Source organism: Asterias amurensis, chromosome 2 (genome assembly GCF_032118995.1).
Source record: "Asterias amurensis chromosome 2, ASM3211899v1".
Lineage (NCBI taxonomy): Eukaryota > Metazoa > Echinodermata > Asteroidea > Forcipulatida > Asteriidae > Asterias > Asterias amurensis.
In genome coordinates this window covers 26,668,287-26,686,425 of record NC_092649.1, presented here as the reverse complement: position 1 = coordinate 26,686,425, position 18,139 = coordinate 26,668,287, and the positions used below count along the sequence as shown (strand labels likewise).

At 38.4% G+C, this 18,139-nt stretch overlaps 2 protein-coding genes across 3 annotated transcripts in view; one reads left to right on the top strand and one right to left on the bottom strand.

Annotated features, from left to right (window-relative positions):
* The window catches only part of LOC139954456 (synapsin-3-like), a 288,306-nt gene that overhangs the window by 191,641 nt on the left and 78,526 nt on the right, over window positions 1-18,139 (bottom strand). The window lies entirely within an intron of this gene.
* Window positions 5,789-17,085, top strand: LOC139954462 (metalloproteinase inhibitor 3-like). Its single transcript, XM_071954267.1, has 4 exons — window positions 5,789-6,102; window positions 10,745-10,990; window positions 12,150-12,274; window positions 13,625-17,085. The coding sequence occupies exons 1-4, from the start codon at window positions 5,970-5,972 to the stop codon at window positions 13,862-13,864; spliced, it is 744 nt and encodes a 247-aa protein (XP_071810368.1). The 5' UTR covers window positions 5,789-5,969; the 3' UTR covers window positions 13,865-17,085.

Sequence of the window (18,139 nt, the reverse complement as noted above, 5' to 3'; positions counted from 1 at the left end):
CAAAAACAGCGGGAAAATCACTGGAAAAAAAATTAACTCACCTGGATCAAAATAAAAATGGGCGCGTGTCCGTCATGAACGGCCGGGTTTTATCGGAAAATTGAATAACTCTATACCTATAAAGGTTATAAATTTTATAATAGTTTGTTTGTCAGAAAAAAAAGCACACAACAAGAAATCCTTCATTTGGCAACACTGAAATGGAACAAGTCCAACTGACATTTCCAAACGTACATTTCTTGGTACTTTGGCTAGTGAACAAACTCAGTGAAGGTTTTGATTTTATAGATGTTGACTTTGCTTCAGGGATAAAGCCTAATGATTGGCTTTTGCCCACATCTATGTAATCAGCACTGTATCCTCTTTGAAATCTGAGATAACAGGCCAGTTGGAATCTTGATATTAAGTTTTTTTCAGAAACTTATTGTTATGACTACCCTAAATGATAATGAAGACAATTTTGGAACATAAATCAACAAAATATTTGGTATCAACTTTTCATTGGGAAATATGAATCAAACCCAGTGTCATTCCCCCCAAAAACAACTCCCCCCCCCCCCAAAAAAAAAAAAAAAAAAAAAACACACTTCAGGGCTTGAATTTTGGGCCAGTAAAGTCAAGACAGGACAAGTCCAGTCGTCTTGGGTTTTATTTTTTCAAGTTAACATCTTTGTCTTAAAAGAATGAAGTCCAAATGTTGAGTTTGAGTCTAACAAATGTCTTTCAATCCTGCTGAGTATGACCCCTAAAACAGAAGAGATCAATCTGTTCTTAGTGTTTTGTTCAAATGAAACAGTTTAGATGTTAAAACCGTGTTCTTATTTTGATTCTAGTCTCTTTTCATTTTAAATTCTGGGGTGGATTTCACAAAGAGTTAGGACTAGTCTTATCTTGAGTTAGGACGAGTAACTAGTCCTAACTTAGGACTAGCTGTACGTTTTTGATATCTCTTAGGACTAGTCCTAACTCTTTGTGAAATCGACCCCTGGACTCGTAAATAAAATTCCGGTTCAGTAAAAATTTGAGCTATAAGTCATGTGTTCTTGTAAAATTTTCCCCCCAAATTCGCGCCTTGCACTTCTATGTCTTGACACAGATTATTAAAGCTTTCAACCAAGGTTTTAAGGACTAGCCTTGGAAGAGTATGGAGGTAGCTACCTCTATGGGGAGAGTATCCTCTTCCCTTGACACTATGATGGATTCGACTTTGGACCCTTAATGACTGCAACCTAACCATGTATTACTCATCTAGCTGTCAGAAAGATGATTAATTGGTTCCCAATGGACTGCAGCAATTCATTGTGGAAAGGGGACAAAAGGGAGCTGACAAAAAGAGGTTGTAGAAAGAGAAAGAGAAAGTGGCATTGAGACAGACAAAGTAAACAAGGCCATTTGGAATAAGGTCGTTGCAGATCAGCTAAGTTTTACTTTTCAATTTAATAACCATTCTCAGCAGTTAATGGCTGCTAATAATTGTATGGGTTTCGACTGGCACCTCAAAAAAAACGTATTTACAAAATAGGGAGACGACCAACATATTGCTAGATATCTCAGTTGGTATGGCACCAGCATGCTAATCTGGTGGTTTATGGTTCAATGCCCGCTCTAGTCTACTTTTTTTTGTTCAACCCCCAAAATTCTTGTTAAGAGAACTTGAAAGAGTCCAGTATACACTGTGCAAGTCTAATACTTCAAACATAGTTTATGGCTATAAAACCTATCATATTGTACTGTTGGGAAAGTAAATCTGTATAAATGCTAACAATTATTTTGAAGAATTACCAAAAGTGTCATACAGTGCCTTTAACTATTTACTTTGGATGGATAAGCATTTTGCAACAGCCAATTCTATTTTCTTATTTCACCTTCGAGAAGATGAGGATTCAAGGAGGAAAACAGTTCAAGGAAAGTAAGAAAGGAAGGAATGATGATTAACCCTAGAGTTCGACAAAGGAAGACAGGGCAGTAGGAAGTGGGGGGGGGTGTTATTGCAACTACCCCACCCTGAAAGAAAGAACAATACAAATGATTCACCCTTGAAGTACACCTGCAGCCCATTTCACGAAACACTAGGATTAATCTGATCTCAAGTCTGGTCCTGACTTAGAATGGGTTCAATGCAACCTAACGCAAAACAGAATCTAACTCATCCTTATCAAGATTAATCCTAAGTTAGGAAGAGTTTGATGAAAGTTTGGTGGCTCCAAAATGTAAAGACAGACACCAAGCATGCAATGGTTGACCAGGTATCAGCCCAACACCCTCCCTAAAAAAAAGTAACAATGAACTACTAGAGTTAACTGGAAATTGAGAGGAACAGCAATTAAGATATCCCATTGTGTTGCTCAACACGAACATGTTTTATACTATCAACAGCTCTCCGGTGCTTGCTACCAAGGAAGTTTTGATGCTAACAGTTATTTTGAGTATATACCAATAGTCTCCAGTACTTTTAACTGGAAATTTAGAGGAACAGCAATGAAGAAATTCAATTGTATTGCTAACCATGAGAACAAGAGAACAGCCACAGCGATATTATAAATTGACGACAATTATTTCTGGTTTTCAGTACACTTTTACAGTCAGTCAACCCAACCACCATACTTACATCCTTAATCTTTCCTGGATTTCTTAACAAAGACCATACAAAGAAGAATGAGAAGAATGATTTTTTTCCTCCCTATCATAAATTCTAGATAAAATTAGTCATACTGCGGTCTTACGTAACACACAGTAACATCTCTTTATACCGCCATATTATCCAGCCATTTTTAACGATACTCAATTGTTGTTGTTTTTCGTGAGCGCGGTTCTAATTACCGCCCGTCATCAGACGTGTTTTTGATTCCGTCAGAGAGCAGAGAAAGGGAAACAAAGAAAAAGAGATCCACATGCTGAGGAGAGACGTCAGGAAACTGCCCACTCGTTATAGATTTATCAATAAAGCTTAGTCAACAAGAAAGACTCATAAGAAACCAGCGATCAATAACTTTAAAATCCCACACTCCACCAGAATATCCACTGAAGACAAAGACTGAACCAGAAAAGTGTATCGCATGTGTGTGGAAGAGTCAATTCTCCTGAAAACAGAGTACACGGTTTTAGGCCTGTATACATTGTTTTTGAAAGGGCGGGGGTCTTAGGCAGGGGCACCAATGCATTTTCTTCTTGGTAAAGGGCACTCAATGAAGGGCATTTCAAAGGCACCGACCGAGGGCAAGGAGGGAGTTGCCTTCTTTGCCCCCATGAAGTATCAGGCCTGCAGTTTGAAATGTCTCAACCAGACAATGCCAACACTTCTCATTAAAAGAGATTTGCACATGGTTGTACCGTACCCGCAAGTTTACTAGTAAAACGCCTCTCTTAATATTTATGCATGAGGTACGTCACAATGCTAACTCAAAACAAGGCGATGGGCGCAGCCAAGTGATGGGGAACATGCACCCATAGCATCATTTTGGGTAAGAATGATGACGTCATGCTAAATATTAAGAGAGGTGTATGGTTACTTTGAAAGCCACACTATGTAAAGCTTCAAAAATTAGGAAGAGTAAATTAAGTCTCATCTCTTGTCAGGTTTTCATTGTGTACATTACACCATACTTTACCCTGATCACATCCTGTGAGAGTTTCTTCAAATTGGTTAATCATGTTTCGAGTGGAAACAAACAACAGCCCTTTATGTAATACATAATTTTTTTTACCATGGAGGTGTATTGACCAAGCAGACATAGGCAACTGAAAAAATACAACAGTTGGGTTTTTGTGTGTTTCTTTTTTAAGGAAGAGAATGATGAGGGCCTTGCTTGTTATTTCAAACCAAGGAGAAAAGAGCCAGATTCAAAATTTGCTGGCTTTGTAGAACTACAATAAAATCAATCCTGGAAATAATGGTGGCAAGATGAAGCAAACGTAGAGAAAGATCTAAAGGTGTTTTTTTTTTTTTTTTGGTTCTTTTTCTTTTACTTGGCCAAGTCAATAACAGTAAGAAATTTACCCAATAATGTGCTTTTCAGTACAGGCCTGTAACTGCAGTTTGTCAACAAGAACTTTCTATCACAGGATGGCTTTGTACTGTGATTACCAATTTATAAAGCCACATCTGATAATTCAAAAACAATGAAAAATTCAATATCACAGATACCATTCCAACATGTTCTTCACAAAAATATGTGAAGTCCCTTAAGTGTGGGTCTCAACGCCTCAACCTAATGGAACCACAAATTTGTGGTTATTGATTGTTGGTATTGATTTTGGTGATTTAAGAACCCCACTGGTTTCCACTTCTCAACAAAGACACTCCATCTTCCCCCTCATCAAATGCAGACAATTATGTAGAACAGTAGATTATGCATAACAGCTTGGTATGCTATATTAACGTTTCCGATCCACATGAACTATAGGCCTATTCAAACATGGATTTACTACAGAATCCATAATGCGACAGACTGGTCCAAAGTCCAACTTCTTGGGATATATTTCTTTCTTTTTTTTTCTTTTTTTTAATGTGAAGTCTCAACTTGGGTCTTAGGAAGAAACTATAACTTGGGTCTTAATGCATAGAACTAATGGAACCACAGTTTGTGGTTATTGATTGTTGGTATTCATTTTGGTGAATCAAGAACTCCACTGGTTTCCACTTCTCAACAAAGACACTCCATCTTCCCCCTCATCAAATGCAGACAATTATGTAGAACAGTAGATTATGCATAACAGCTTTGTATGCTATAACAACACTTCCGATCCACATGAACTAGGCCTACTTATAGAACGAACTATTCAAACATGGATTTACTACAGTATCCATAATACGACAGACTGTTCCAAAGTCCAATTTCTTGACAGGTTTTATTTTCAATGCACAAGCTCTTTGTGTGGTTTCTACTATGTTTCTAATATGGTCGTCAAAATCAGTATTGAAGTTGGTAAACTGCTTCTTGGAAATATTGATGTGTTAGTTTTCACCCCAGAGAGCAAGGACCATGGTTTTACTGCCCCAAGTGTTATACTTTCTCCATGGGCAATGATAGTTTCTGATCGACCCATTGCTAGAAGAATGTGCCATTTACCTTTACAAACCCGATCAAGTAACTGCTTAAGTGCGAGGTGTCCAATACAACTCTCCATGGGCAATGACGGTTTCTGATCAGCCCATTGCTAGGAGAATGTGCCATTTACCTTTACAAACCCCATCAAGTAACTGCTAAAGTGCAAGGTGTCCAACGCAACAAGACTATATAGAAAGGTTTGCTGTAAAAACCATGTAATGATAATCTCTAAACGAGTTGGGGTGGTTCTGAAAAGAGGCATTAGTTTCAAGAGACTACCATGAGTTAATTTGAATGGGGGAACTACCAGCAAATTTGATCAAATGTATCTGTTCTTGAAGTATTAATTGCACCATGGATGAATTCCAACCAAGCTTTTTTTGTTCTATTGTAGCAATAGACAAACAGGGCCCTCCACCCATAATATGCTAATAATCTAACCAACAAAAACTGTCGATTGTTAATTAGATGTTACTTGACTTGCCTGGTGCTGTGGACAATTGCCTAAACGTCCGCTCCCCCACATGGGCAGGTGTATTGTTTGAGGGAGAACGCTGTGGGTTTGCACAAGTTGAACAAAGGGGACATGAGGGGGGCCTGGCTACCCTGGGTCCATGCACTGGTTGGTTGCCTCTCATTGGTAAACACAGACTACTAAGTCAATAAAGCAGCTGCGTTTGACTATGATCAATACTGCAGTGGGGTACTACTCTACGCTCGGCCGTTAGTGTTAGGCCTGCATTCAGTTGTTGTTTGGAGTTCACAGAGTGAAGGTGTGCGCACGGGACAAATTTGTACATGCTTTTATAGTGCTGGATTGTCGTCACCTTAGAGTTGCCCCGACGTGGCGTGTTATAACTTTGTGAAATTGGACCCGAAGTGAAAGGAGGAAGAAAGAAAAAAGATCAGCACAGAGCCAAGATGACGGCAACTTCAGTGGCTGTGTCTGTGTGTTTACTCACGGTGGTGATACTTCTATGTCATCTACAGCTTGCCTCATCCTGCTCATGCTTACCACAGCATACACAACATCACTTCTGCAACTCACATTTCGGTAAGTTTTCTCTCTTTTTGTCTTAAATATTAAACATGGTGTATTTCTCTCAGTGACCCTTTCTCTTCACCCTCCAAAAAAAAAAAAAAGATTTCTGAATTGCATTCTGCGAACCACAACATTCTGAAGAAAGTTTCATAATTAAACAAAATCATTTGGACAAGAGAGAAACACAGTTACGCTCTGGTCAACATCCATGAAAAAATTATCATACACCCACTCTCTCTCTCTCCGCTTAACTTGCCCCAAATATTAATAACAGAAAGGCAAGTACAACCCCCACTAACAGAGAGAGCACTCAACCCTAACCCTACTCCTCTAGAACTATGATGTTCGTTCCGCTATCGTCTCGACGAACATCATAGTTCTCATCTCGATGAGACGAAGTGAAACGAACATCATAGTTCTGGGAGTACCCTAACCCCTCCTCCCAAACTCTCCAAGTGTGTGTATCTCTTTCTATCAATATATATTTGGTTTGCGGTAGAAAAACGGCCGAGACTACTAGCTTAGCTTAAGTGGATCGAGGGGACTTCATTTTATTAACTTCAATACCGAGGAGTGAGTTCTTAATTGGTCTCAACGTTTCTGACTAGCTTGCTCAAAAACCAATTTCTTTCTATTAACACATGAGCAATAAAATAACTAACGTATCGGTCTGGCATAATCTTGTAGGATTTCAAGCTTAGCGTGATAGAAAACACTAAAAAAAACCATACATGATCTTTGGTTGTCCCCTTCATTGCATCTGATGAGGTAGTTGTTGCTTTGAAAGCTCATGCATTTTTTTTTATTTGTCTTTCAGTGCTAACACTACCTTCTATGATAGAAAGACAGTCCAAAATACAATCCAGTGTTTGGATTATGGAAGTGTTTCGTTCTGTTATGGGTTTTTTCCACAATGCACAAAGCACAGTCTTTGTTCCGAACCAAATCGCTTAATTATAAATGAGGAAAGCTTTCTGACTGGTTATCTTTTGGTTAAGACCAAATCAAGTTTTAAATCTTTGAAAATTGTTAGCCCTTTATTTCTCCAAACGGTTTTTGTATTTAGGAAAATGAAGGAACTTCAATCAAGACCATCTTTATTTTGTAACTGAGAATAACTTTTTAAAGAAACCATCTCATGTTTAAACCATTATCACAAAGCCAAGTTGGGAATAAAGTATCGTTAAACTATTTCTTAGAAGCACTATCGTAACATCTAGATTTCATAGATTTCAGAGTATGCCATTACAACAAAATTTACTATAGATAAATGGTCTTAGGTCATCTTTCAGCATACCCATTGTCTTTTGTGTCTGGCCAAAGTTGGTACAAACTAAACTAAAGTTCTTATTCCTAATCTAGTTTTCCTCTGGTTTAGCATTATAACAACACAACAACATAATCATCACACAGACAATCTCATTCAGTCCAAATGTCTACTCCTTCGAAAGGATCAACTTTTGCTACAAAGATATTTATCGCATCACTGGAAAACCAGTGACTTTTAATAGATTCCTCCACAGCCTACCAGTCTAATCCCAACCTCAACCCAATCAACAGCTTATTAGTGATTACTCTTCCTAAAGTCCAGTCAATTCAATCAAGCTTTCATCACCAAACCCTAAGAACAAACTCAGACTTCAGAGAAAGAAAGATGCTGCTTAAGAGCTTAAAGTAGATCCAATGTTTATCCCCCCTTCCAAAAAGTTACTTCCAGAGCTGGTTACAGCCACAAAGGGAACCTATCTAAGAAGTAATTGATTTTTAAGCGAAGTAAAGCTACAGAAATTTCCAGTGGCTTTTATTTGGGTTGCCTGGACACTTCTACTGCTCGTATTCATGGTCGGTTATTGTTGGCCAGCACGCGCCATGCAGATGTTCTTTTGTCCCACACACCCTTTGGTAATCAATGGAGCGGGTACTTGGAATGAAAGCCGAAAATTTGGGCAGGGGCAGACAATGCTGGGCAGCGCTTAAGCTTCTTAGTGACATAGCTTTTCTCTTTGTTTGGCAACAACGATGATAGCGGAACAATACGGCTCAGGATCCCTCGCTCGCGTGGCTTCGCGTGGCGTCGTGTGCCACCATCCCCTCAGGCTTGTTATATTTCCTGCGTTCTTTTAATTTGTCACAATGGAGAGTGCGCTTACTGGGCCACTCAACCAAAACAAAATTTTTCAATGAGACAACTTTGCTGCACAAACAAACACACCAAAGTGGCAAAAACAGGAGTTAATGAAATTCCTCCTTGGTGAGTGTACACAGAACGCGGTCGGGCCTCTCTTCTTGGGTTGCTTCCAAGTCTGACTGTCTGACGCCATACATATTCCCCATTATATTTCAGCGACGGTTACTAGCCAGCTGACTACTTCACAGCTTTATTCAAACAAGTTCATTGTCAAAGTGAGGCCTGTTAGTCGCTTCGTTCTGATGGCCTTGTACAACACCCCTTCAAAAAATAAAAAAGCACGCCCACATCAATTGTGCGTTGACAGAAGTTTAACTGACGAAGTATTGATACATAGGACAGCTGCAGTTTTTAAATTTCAAAAAGCAATTGATTATGAATTAATTTCTGCGATCTCGAGAACATTGGAAAGTGTGACTATGCTTGGATTAGAAATCAATTGACACCAAAGCGATGCCTTTCATACAACATACTGGAAAGTGAACAACTGACAACAACTTCTTCTGGATGTGGTTTTTTCTAAGGTTTCATGTTCTAAACACTTGCTCAGTGACGAACCACTTGTTGCTATTTTTTTTTTTTTATAGTAACCCACAAGATAAGTGTGCCATTGTTTGCACAGTGGGTTTTGCTTTACTATTGTGCAAACAATCAATTATCTTTTATCTACCAGCAACAATTGATGCAGGTAGTTTGTGATCAGATAGTGCTGTTTGCCCAAGCAACAGGTGTGCAACCACATTATTTAGGATACACCAACTGGAATAAATGTTTGCATGCGTTGGGAGCACGCCAAATGGTGCCACGCCGCCCCATCTGGTGACAAAACCACACATGTATCATTTTAGTATAACTTCTGTCACTCCTTTACAATAGGTGGCAAATAAAAGGGTGATGAATTTATGGTAATGGGTATAATTTGTAGAAATCAATTGATATGAAATGGGGTGTATGTGGGTTAAAGCTCAAGATGTACCTTTTGTTAGAGAATCAACCATGTGACTACACCACATAATCATAGACTAGAGTCTAGACAAAGAACAAAAACTCAGTTTATATGAAGCCGTCAAACAGTTGTGTTGGCCATCAGCAGGCGATCATTATTATTTTGTAAAGCACTTGTAAATATGGCATAGTAGATGACCAGACCTGTATGCTTCATTTTTGAAAGGGCAAGGCATTTTTTTTTTTTTTTAATGCAAGTTGCCAGACACACAAGGCCTGAAGGCCACTTCAAGGTGTGGGCTACAATTATTTTTTTCCAGAGGCCGTTGTCACCTACTCCTAGGGCTGAAACAGGGTTACCCCTTTTACAGTCCATATGGATGTAGGCTTGGGTATCTTCAGTCTGAAGCCTGGCCGGTAAAGGGCACCCTATGAGGAAATTGTAAGTTTCCACTGGAACATTTCAAGGACACCAAGTGGAGAATCAGGCCTGTAGTTGATGCATGACCATCACAATCTATCTTGAAATATCTTCTCTGGTTGCACTACAAATGAAACCATTTAGGCTGAGTCAATTACATGTTCCGTTTAGTTTTTTGTCCCCCCCCCCCCCAAAGAAACTTTGGTGTCAATAAAGAGATAAAACTGAAATCAGAGGGATAAATTTATGGCAAATTTCTTGAAGTCTAGGGAGTTGTTCCTCTTAATCACTGGAGTTACGAGGTTGTCGGAGATTGAGACAAAGTAAAATTTCTTTACAAAAATTGTAAAGAACCCCTGAACATATGCCTCCACCATCTCTCTGCATACTATTCCCTGCAATTGTGTATCAAGTACAGCTGCAACTATTTCACCTTCGAGCTTTGGGGCTTTTTCAAAACCTCAGATTAGGCTCAAGCTCTGGCTCCGGGCTCCATTTGATGTTGATGCAGACTGCACCAACATTGATGACGGTGCCCTAGCCGGAGCCGGAAGCCAAGCCGGGAGGCGGAGCCCAAGCTGGAGCCGAAGGTTTAGAAAAAGTCCCTTTGTTCAACCAAATGGTTAACCCACAATGGGAGAACTACAGAAACAAGATGGCTATTCAACAGATACCCACTGTGGTATCATGGAGTAGGATGTCATGGTGGAGCATCAAACTCAAATTCTAGTATCTTTGTCATTGGTTGTGGGTTCTAATCCCTGTTATGACAGTTGTGTGGGTTCGAATCCCTGTAACAACACTTGTGTAACTGAGCAACATACTTCACTATAATTGCTTCTCTTCACCAAGGTATATAAATGTATGCCTGCGAGGGTAGAGAATGAGAGTGTTCGGAAAAAGCCTTTGGTGCACCATGGAGGTAGGATCACCAAAGCAGCTCAGGGCTGCAAATTCCCCAGGGAGCTAAGATTACAGGAATGCTATTGGCCCAATGACCAGGGCACTATTGTAATGCGCATTGATACTTCATTAAAAAATACAGTGTATAAGATAGTTATTTAATTATTATTATCATTATTCCCCCTCAATCTTTTCAGTTATCAAAGTGCGCATCAAATCCGTCAAGATGGTTGTCAAGAAAGGTTTCAGTACAAATGATTTACAACAGCTCCCTCTACCGGTCTTGACAAGCGCAGAGAGATCGTACAAGGTTTGGGTTCGAGAAGTCTACAAGGGACATCAATTCATTGCCGAAGGGAGCCACCCCGAATTATACACATCCTTTTATGAATCTATGTGTGGTGTGGCAAATCTGGAGGTTGGAAAAACATATGTCATTATGGGTGAGTTCTCATATTAACACAGAAATTTAAATGTTTTGGTTAGGTTGTTTAGGTTGTCTGTTTTTACCCTTAGTAATTACTCTGAATAAAAAACATACTTGGTTAGAAGTACAGCAGCTTTGGAAATTTTGAAAATTTTCACAAATGAATTACTGCAAATATGGAAAAAGTTATTACTTTTTATTCCAAAAATATTTGAACTTAAGAAAATTACTTGGTAAGGCGTTTAGCAGCTTTGGATAGTATCATGCGTTTTGAGAATTTGTTCACTTCAGAGTACTGTGGTTATTGGATGACTATATCCTTTTCTATTTCCCTGAAATTGACTCTGAGAGTAGTGTTTCTCAGATTGTGTATTCCAAATGCAGATTATACTTCAGGTGTGGACATAACTTTTCAAGATTCTATAAATGAGCATAATTGCGATTGTATGATCTCAGGAATTGTTTCATTTGAATAAAAAACATATTCAATATCAAAGTAAAACAGAGTTCCACTCTGCACTCCAAAGCAATCAAGCCCTGAACACAACCATTGATCCAATACCCAAACCTGAAAGCTCCACATGAAATGAAAATAGCGCCCTCTGTTGATAATATACATTTTACTTATTTCATGGCTCACACCCCCAGATCATGGATGTGTGTGTATAGCCATTTGATTTGGAACACCATTAACCAAGTATAACAGTCAATTTAGACTAAAACGCAAACAGAATTATTTAAAGGATCTTTCTAACAAGTTAATTGAACAAATGCAAGAAAACACAACTCTGAGTGAAATTTACAAAACTAATTAGGGTCATTTCCAAGCAATCTCCAAAAAAAAAGGCATCCACATTTGTAACGTTAAATTTGTTTTCTTGGGAATTATATGACATTTTTTGAAAATTTACTTGTGTGCTACCAAAGTGTTTCTGTAGCCTGCACTGCACTTAGTTCCCTCAAAGTTGCCTTGTTTGAAAAGGTCCAATTGCAAAAGGTGTTTACCAAGTAAAACTTATTAGCCTTTCGAGAAAGACTCTGCTAGGGTCAAATTGTCAGGTCATTAACTGATTTTTTTGCTGTTTAAAACTAAACACATGTGGGACAGTTTTTGGAGGTTGGGACATTTTACGCCTAACTAAATTCTATTTCCTAATTTCATCAATTCCCTACAGGCAAGATTTCAGCAGCAAAACTAAAGTTCACAAATTGCAACTGGAGAGAGCCATGGGAGAAGATTTCAAAGAATCAACGACGGGGGCTCCGATATTGGTATGAGAAAAACTGCGACTCCTGCAAGGTAAGGACAACATTAACCCTCCCATCCATTAGGCAAACTACTGGAGTGGGATTCGAACCCACAACCCTAGCATTCTAACTCCAACCCCAAACAACACTCTAACCATGGTGCAATTAAACGCATTTCTTAAACCTGCAAACTGTTAGACCTTATCTTATGGCACTACAAATGTTTTTGGTCGTCCTGTACTTCATGCAAGATGACACAACAACTCCATCACTGCCTTACCTCATTCTTCTAAAACTATTTTTTAAAAAGAGCTGTATGTGTTTATCAATGTACTAACTTTCAATCTTAGTGATTTGGCTGCGATTTTTTTCACAGAACTAAGAGATTCAGTGCTTTATACACATCCGTGTAAGAATAAAACAAGTTGTAATCTTTATCCTGATGCAAAACTAACACACATTAAAGCGTTCAATCTATTTGTAAGGAAAACAAGAACGCTCCAACAATAAAGAAAACAATCAAGTAAAAATAATGTTTTTCAAAAAGTGAAACAAAATAATGTGTTGCATCTTTAACTTCTTAGAGAGCAATCAGGCAAATATCCAACCATCTCAAGTAGGAGCAGTTTCCCTCTTCCTCAGGAAAAGATCAAGACCGACTAACTACTCCTCCGAGATTACATTACATGTTAACGATCTCTCGTTAAATGAGGAGTCATATCGAATCTCACTTAATTGAGTTAGACCAGTGTTGCATTACGGTGTAGTAAAGTGTTTAACGAGGGAAGCTAGCGTTCAACTAAAGCTAAAATGACAAACTTAAAAGCATTGATCTGATTACCCAGCTGCTGATAAATATGACGAAAAAATTGCCACCTTAATTGTGGCTTAAAGGCACTGGACACTGTCGTTCATTATTCCAAATAATTGTCAGCTTAAAGAGAGAGGGTCGATGATGGTATAAAACTCTGTGAGAAATGACTTCCTCTGAACTAACATAGTTTTTGAGATAGAGGTAATTTCTCACTCAAAATAATGAAATACTTCAAGCCTGAAGCCTTTTACTAGGTATCTGAAAGCACACAAACTTGTGCAAGAGGTTTTTTGTTTGCCTAGCAAAGTGGGTTGTTTGAATCTGGTCCTTGCTCTATCTTTGAATGCATTATGCTCGCAATCACACCCCCAAGAAAGTCAACTCAGATGTTTGACTTACACCTCTTAAAGCCACATCGTCGGTGAAACACAAATCTGTGTTTTCCCACCTTGACGAGTCGATACAGCATCACTCTGAACAAATAGGAAGTAAACACGACACGAGATACATGTAGTCGATGCTTATTCTTTGTTTTGTCACCCAACACTCAACGGAAACTCTTTCTTTTCTTTCTTCCCCTCTCTACAGATTGATGCCTGCGGTGCCTTTTCCCCCTGCAGTCAACAAGAGAAGGAGCGAGCGGCAAGCGGAGAGAGCTGCCTTTGGGACCCCATGAGCGGCCAGTGTCAGAACCTCCACTCCTCCTGCGTCAAGCACGACGGCGGAGCCTGCAGGTGGTTCAAGACCACCGAGCTCATGAGGAGCAAGAACTGTACAAAGTCAAACCAGAAGGTTCTCAACAAAAAGATGGATTTCTTTCATCGGTGAAAAATTCACATCCTTCCCCAATGTAACCAAAGAAAAAAATGAACATCTTGTACGAGTTATTGAAATTGCTATTTTTATGTGAATCCACCTTTGTAGAGTATTAACAGCACATATTTAACTTGTATACCGGGGCCCGTTTTTATCGCACTGCCTAATTAAAAATTTTGCTTACACATCTTGTGCTTAGCAAAACAAACTAACATGATACCAGTCAGAAATTAGGTCTTGGGCTGGTAACCTTGTTCTTGTAAGCATAATTGTGTTGCTCTTAAGCTGCTTTTTGAGCTTAAAGCAGCTCTATGCAATCGGGCCCTGCTTCTTAAAAATGTAAAAGAGATGCACATATTTTGTAAGACAGATTTTCTAAGTCATTTTTGAACACCCCCTTTTGTACCTTGAGGACCAAAATTTTCTACGCTACATTATGCAACAGTGCCTTGAGAAAAAAAGCATATTTGTAAAACACCAACAAAACACCTTGAAATTTATTCATGCGCTTCAATATTCAGGGATAATGATAGCCTCCAACACCAGCAGCTAAAGGCTCCTATATATCAACCTTTCCTTAATGATCACAGTCTCCGAATTCAGCCACTATTATTAATCATTTCAAAGGATAGGTATGGAAGTAGAAAGATCCTACATTGTGTACGTATACTTCTACGTCCACAAAGATCACAGTAATGAGAGCAGTTGGAACAAGTAACTTGTTAGATAAAGTCGTAGGTGTCATGAAACTGACGCCTCCAATCGCTGGCAGTGCTCCATGGTCTTACATGGATCGATGTGGCTGTCTTACAGAGGAGCCTTTGCCTGCTTGTGGCTCAAACAGGCCCTTCGCAAATGGGCTTATCAGCCTACGAATTATTATGCAAATCGACCATGGCAAAATTAACAACTCGTCTCAAGATAAACCATTGCTTTCTGAAAACGGAATGAAATTTTCCAATATTTACTTTAGCATGCCACACCTCAGAGAACAATATAATTACCTCATAGAGTCAACAAAAGTAAAGTTGGCGTTAATTCATTCCAACTGTGACCTCTTTTGTAAGATGAGTCACACGTTAAAAAAAATAAAATGATTACAGCTATTTTGTTTACAGTCATGCTTTGTGAAGTACGGACACGAATTCCACAATGTAATGTGCAAAACATTTTAAGTCGAAAATGCAAGACAGAAAGGAGAAAATCACTTAAGATCAACACCATTATTCAAAGTGTGACTCTTGTAACTTGATTAGTCCAGTGTTACTGGCTGCTGATTTTTTTGTCACGTTTCGTGACGTTAGTGAGTGTAATATATTTAAGTAAAGAGCATGTACATGTAATGTAAGATGTATATTTTGGTTTGCAATCGCAAGTCAAACACCATCGCACACCAGTATTAAGTTTCTTGTAGAACAGCGTACTTGCATACTCTGGTTTAATCTATGTATTGTTTATTCATTATTTTCCACTTGAGAAAACAGCGGCTACATTTGAACGATCTCTAGGAACTATTAACAGTGACAAATGAGAGTTAGAAGGAGAAAAGCAATCTGCTTTAATGGTCGATTGGTTACGACATCTCCTCCTGAATGCAGACAAACGTCGGTACAAATGGCCATTTGTGATTAAAATATAAATACTGTCTGGTGACTGCTCACTTGGGAAGGTATACAGTTGGTAATCACTCTTAAAATGGCAATAAAAACATTTGATTAGAAGCCTTTGCAGCCTCTAATAGCAGAAAGCATTTGGAGAAACATTTCACTTCAAAGGAATGTGGTTTATGTATAAAGATAATGAGCTTATATGCCCCAAAATTTGAACCTGAGAAGCGTTACTGTCAATAACATTTCTCAGATTGGGTATATCAAATACGGATCATTCTTCCTGCGAGGACGTAATATTCCCTTAGGAATATATCTCAAAAACGCGACCAACTGTTTTAGATAAGTTTTTGACATGTTAGTTTTATTTATAAATCGTACATTTATATTGGATTAGAACAATCAAATGGTTAAAAAAAACTAAAGGTATACTTGTAGTGTAATTGTGTGGTGATTCAAGCACTACTTGTTTAAATAGATGGGTTGTTTATTAAGTCAGAGTAACTTTCAATGCTTATTTAAAGGCAGTGGACACTATTGGTAATTACTCAAAATAATTATTATCATACAACCGTTCTTGATTGTGAGTAATGGGGAGAGGTCGATAGTATAAAACATTGTGAGAAACAGCTCCCTCTGGAGTGACGTAGTTTTCGAGAAAGAAATAATTTTCCACGAATTTGATTTTGAGACCTCAGATTTAGAATTTGAGGTCTCGAAATCAAGCATCTGAAAGCACACAACTTCAGGTGACCATGGTGCGATAAGGGTGTTTTTTTCTTTCATTAGTATCTCGCAACTTCGTCGACCGATTGAGCTAAACTTTTCACAGGTTTGTTATTTTATGCATATGTTGAGATACACCAACTGTGAAGACTAGTCTTTGACAATTACCAATAGTGGCCACTGTCTTCAATAGTTCTTTAGGGTATCACAAAGGTTCCATGATTGGTCAGAGAGCAAGGGGTTAGTTTATAGACAAAAGTGTCATCGGTAAAAAAAAATTTAAACAAAATCCTTGAAAGGTGAAGTCTCCCCAGAAGTTAACTGTTAAACAAACATGACACATCAGAGATGTACACATGCTTGAACTTTGGCCAGTACAATAATTCAGAATGGTTATTTCAGAATTTGTTAATCACAGAAGTATTCTTGTCAAGTTAAATTTGATAAAATGATCAGCATTTGCCGACAAAGAGGAGACGGTATCTTACCTATGTTTTCCCCCCGTTATTGGAAAAAGCAAAGAGCAAGTACCCCTTCCAAAATAGACAACAACCACAAAAAAAAGCGCCCCAACAAATAAGGGACTTATAGATATTTTGTGGCATTGTTGTTAGGTATTTAAACAGAATGATACAGTTTCTTTATAATTAATTTTAAATAAATCCCGGAGATGTACATATATACATTTTATGAATTACCTTAATTTAAGTTGGGCTATATTGTTATTTATGCTTGCAATTAATTATTGTTTTTAATTGTCTGACTTCACTGGTAGCTGAATTTTGTCGGTTGAACTCTCCGTAATATTAATTTATGCATTTTGTTTTTGTTTTTTGAAAACCTGTATGTTTTCAAACCCTTATTTGCAATATTTAAGTTTAATAAAGAAAGTTTATTCATAGAGACAAAAAAAAACCTGTGTTGTATCTTTTCCTATGCACTGACAACAGACTTTTAGTGTACGTCCAGCAAATTTGGTTTTCCTTATTTAAAATTATGACAACAAAACTATGAAGAACAAGAAATAGACTGGTTTCTTTGAGATGTCATGATCTTCAGTACTCATGATGTATTGTTGCACACGAGGTGCATGACAAAGATGGCAACAACATGATTTTCAACATTTGATTTTCAAAGCCCTATTCTGCACTCTGGGGTGTTCCATATGGTTATAACTTTATTTTCTTATTTATCTGATCTTACTGTTTATGATTTTTACATTGTTCTTTACTTTTTTTTTCTGGGAGTGGGGGGTTTAATTAGAAGAAATCACATCCCTGAATGTGGAGCAATGACACGATCAGGTCATTTATGGGTCGCAACAAAAAGCTCCTGAACGGAGCACATGAACTCAACACACACAACATCTTGAGTTCATCCCGCAATCTTTGATAACCTATCGAGCTAATTAGAAAGGAGTTGCGTCAAGAAATTGGATCCCATCCTTGCTTAATTCAGTGAGAAATTTACCGAAGTAGGTCAATGAAAACCACCACCGGGACCAAAGCGTGACATGATTATAGCGCGCTGGCGCGTGACCCCAAGGGGTTTAAACGATAACAGTTTTTGTAGGTGTTCAACTCCTCTTTATGTAAAAAAAGAATACAGGGCCAAGCGGAAAAACAAAACTGTACTATTTTGTTCCCTTTTCAATTAAGAAATACCTACAAATCTTTCAAGACCCCTACCGACATCAAAGCATGAACAATTGATGAAACTCTTTCAATGGTATATAAAAAAAACGACTTGTGGTACAACAAGCATGGAATTTCATCGTCGAGAGGGCAAGCCCATTTTCATTTTTCAAAGGGCAGTTCAAACGGAAAATCTTAGAGTCTATGGGAATCTTTTTGATGGTGCACCAAGGCCAAGACCAGGGGCAACATAGGCTACGGCCTCTGTGTCATTTCCAATGCTGTAAGCAGATACCACACCACAGCAGTTAATAAGCAGG

What these genes read in the sequence shown, in the direction of transcription:
- LOC139954462 (XM_071954267.1), top strand. Translation starts at nt 5,970, where the DNA reads ATGACGGCAACTTCAGTGGCTGTGTCTGTGTGTTTACTCACGGTGGTG. An exon ending in AAAAACATATGTCATTATGG is followed by an intron (nt 10,991 to 12,149) that starts GTGAGTTCTCAT and finishes AATTCCCTACAG; the next exon opens with GCAAGATTTCAGCAGCAAAA. An exon ending in AAAACTGCGACTCCTGCAAG is followed by an intron (nt 12,275 to 13,624) that starts GTAAGGACAACA and finishes CCCTCTCTACAG; the next exon opens with ATTGATGCCTGCGGTGCCTT.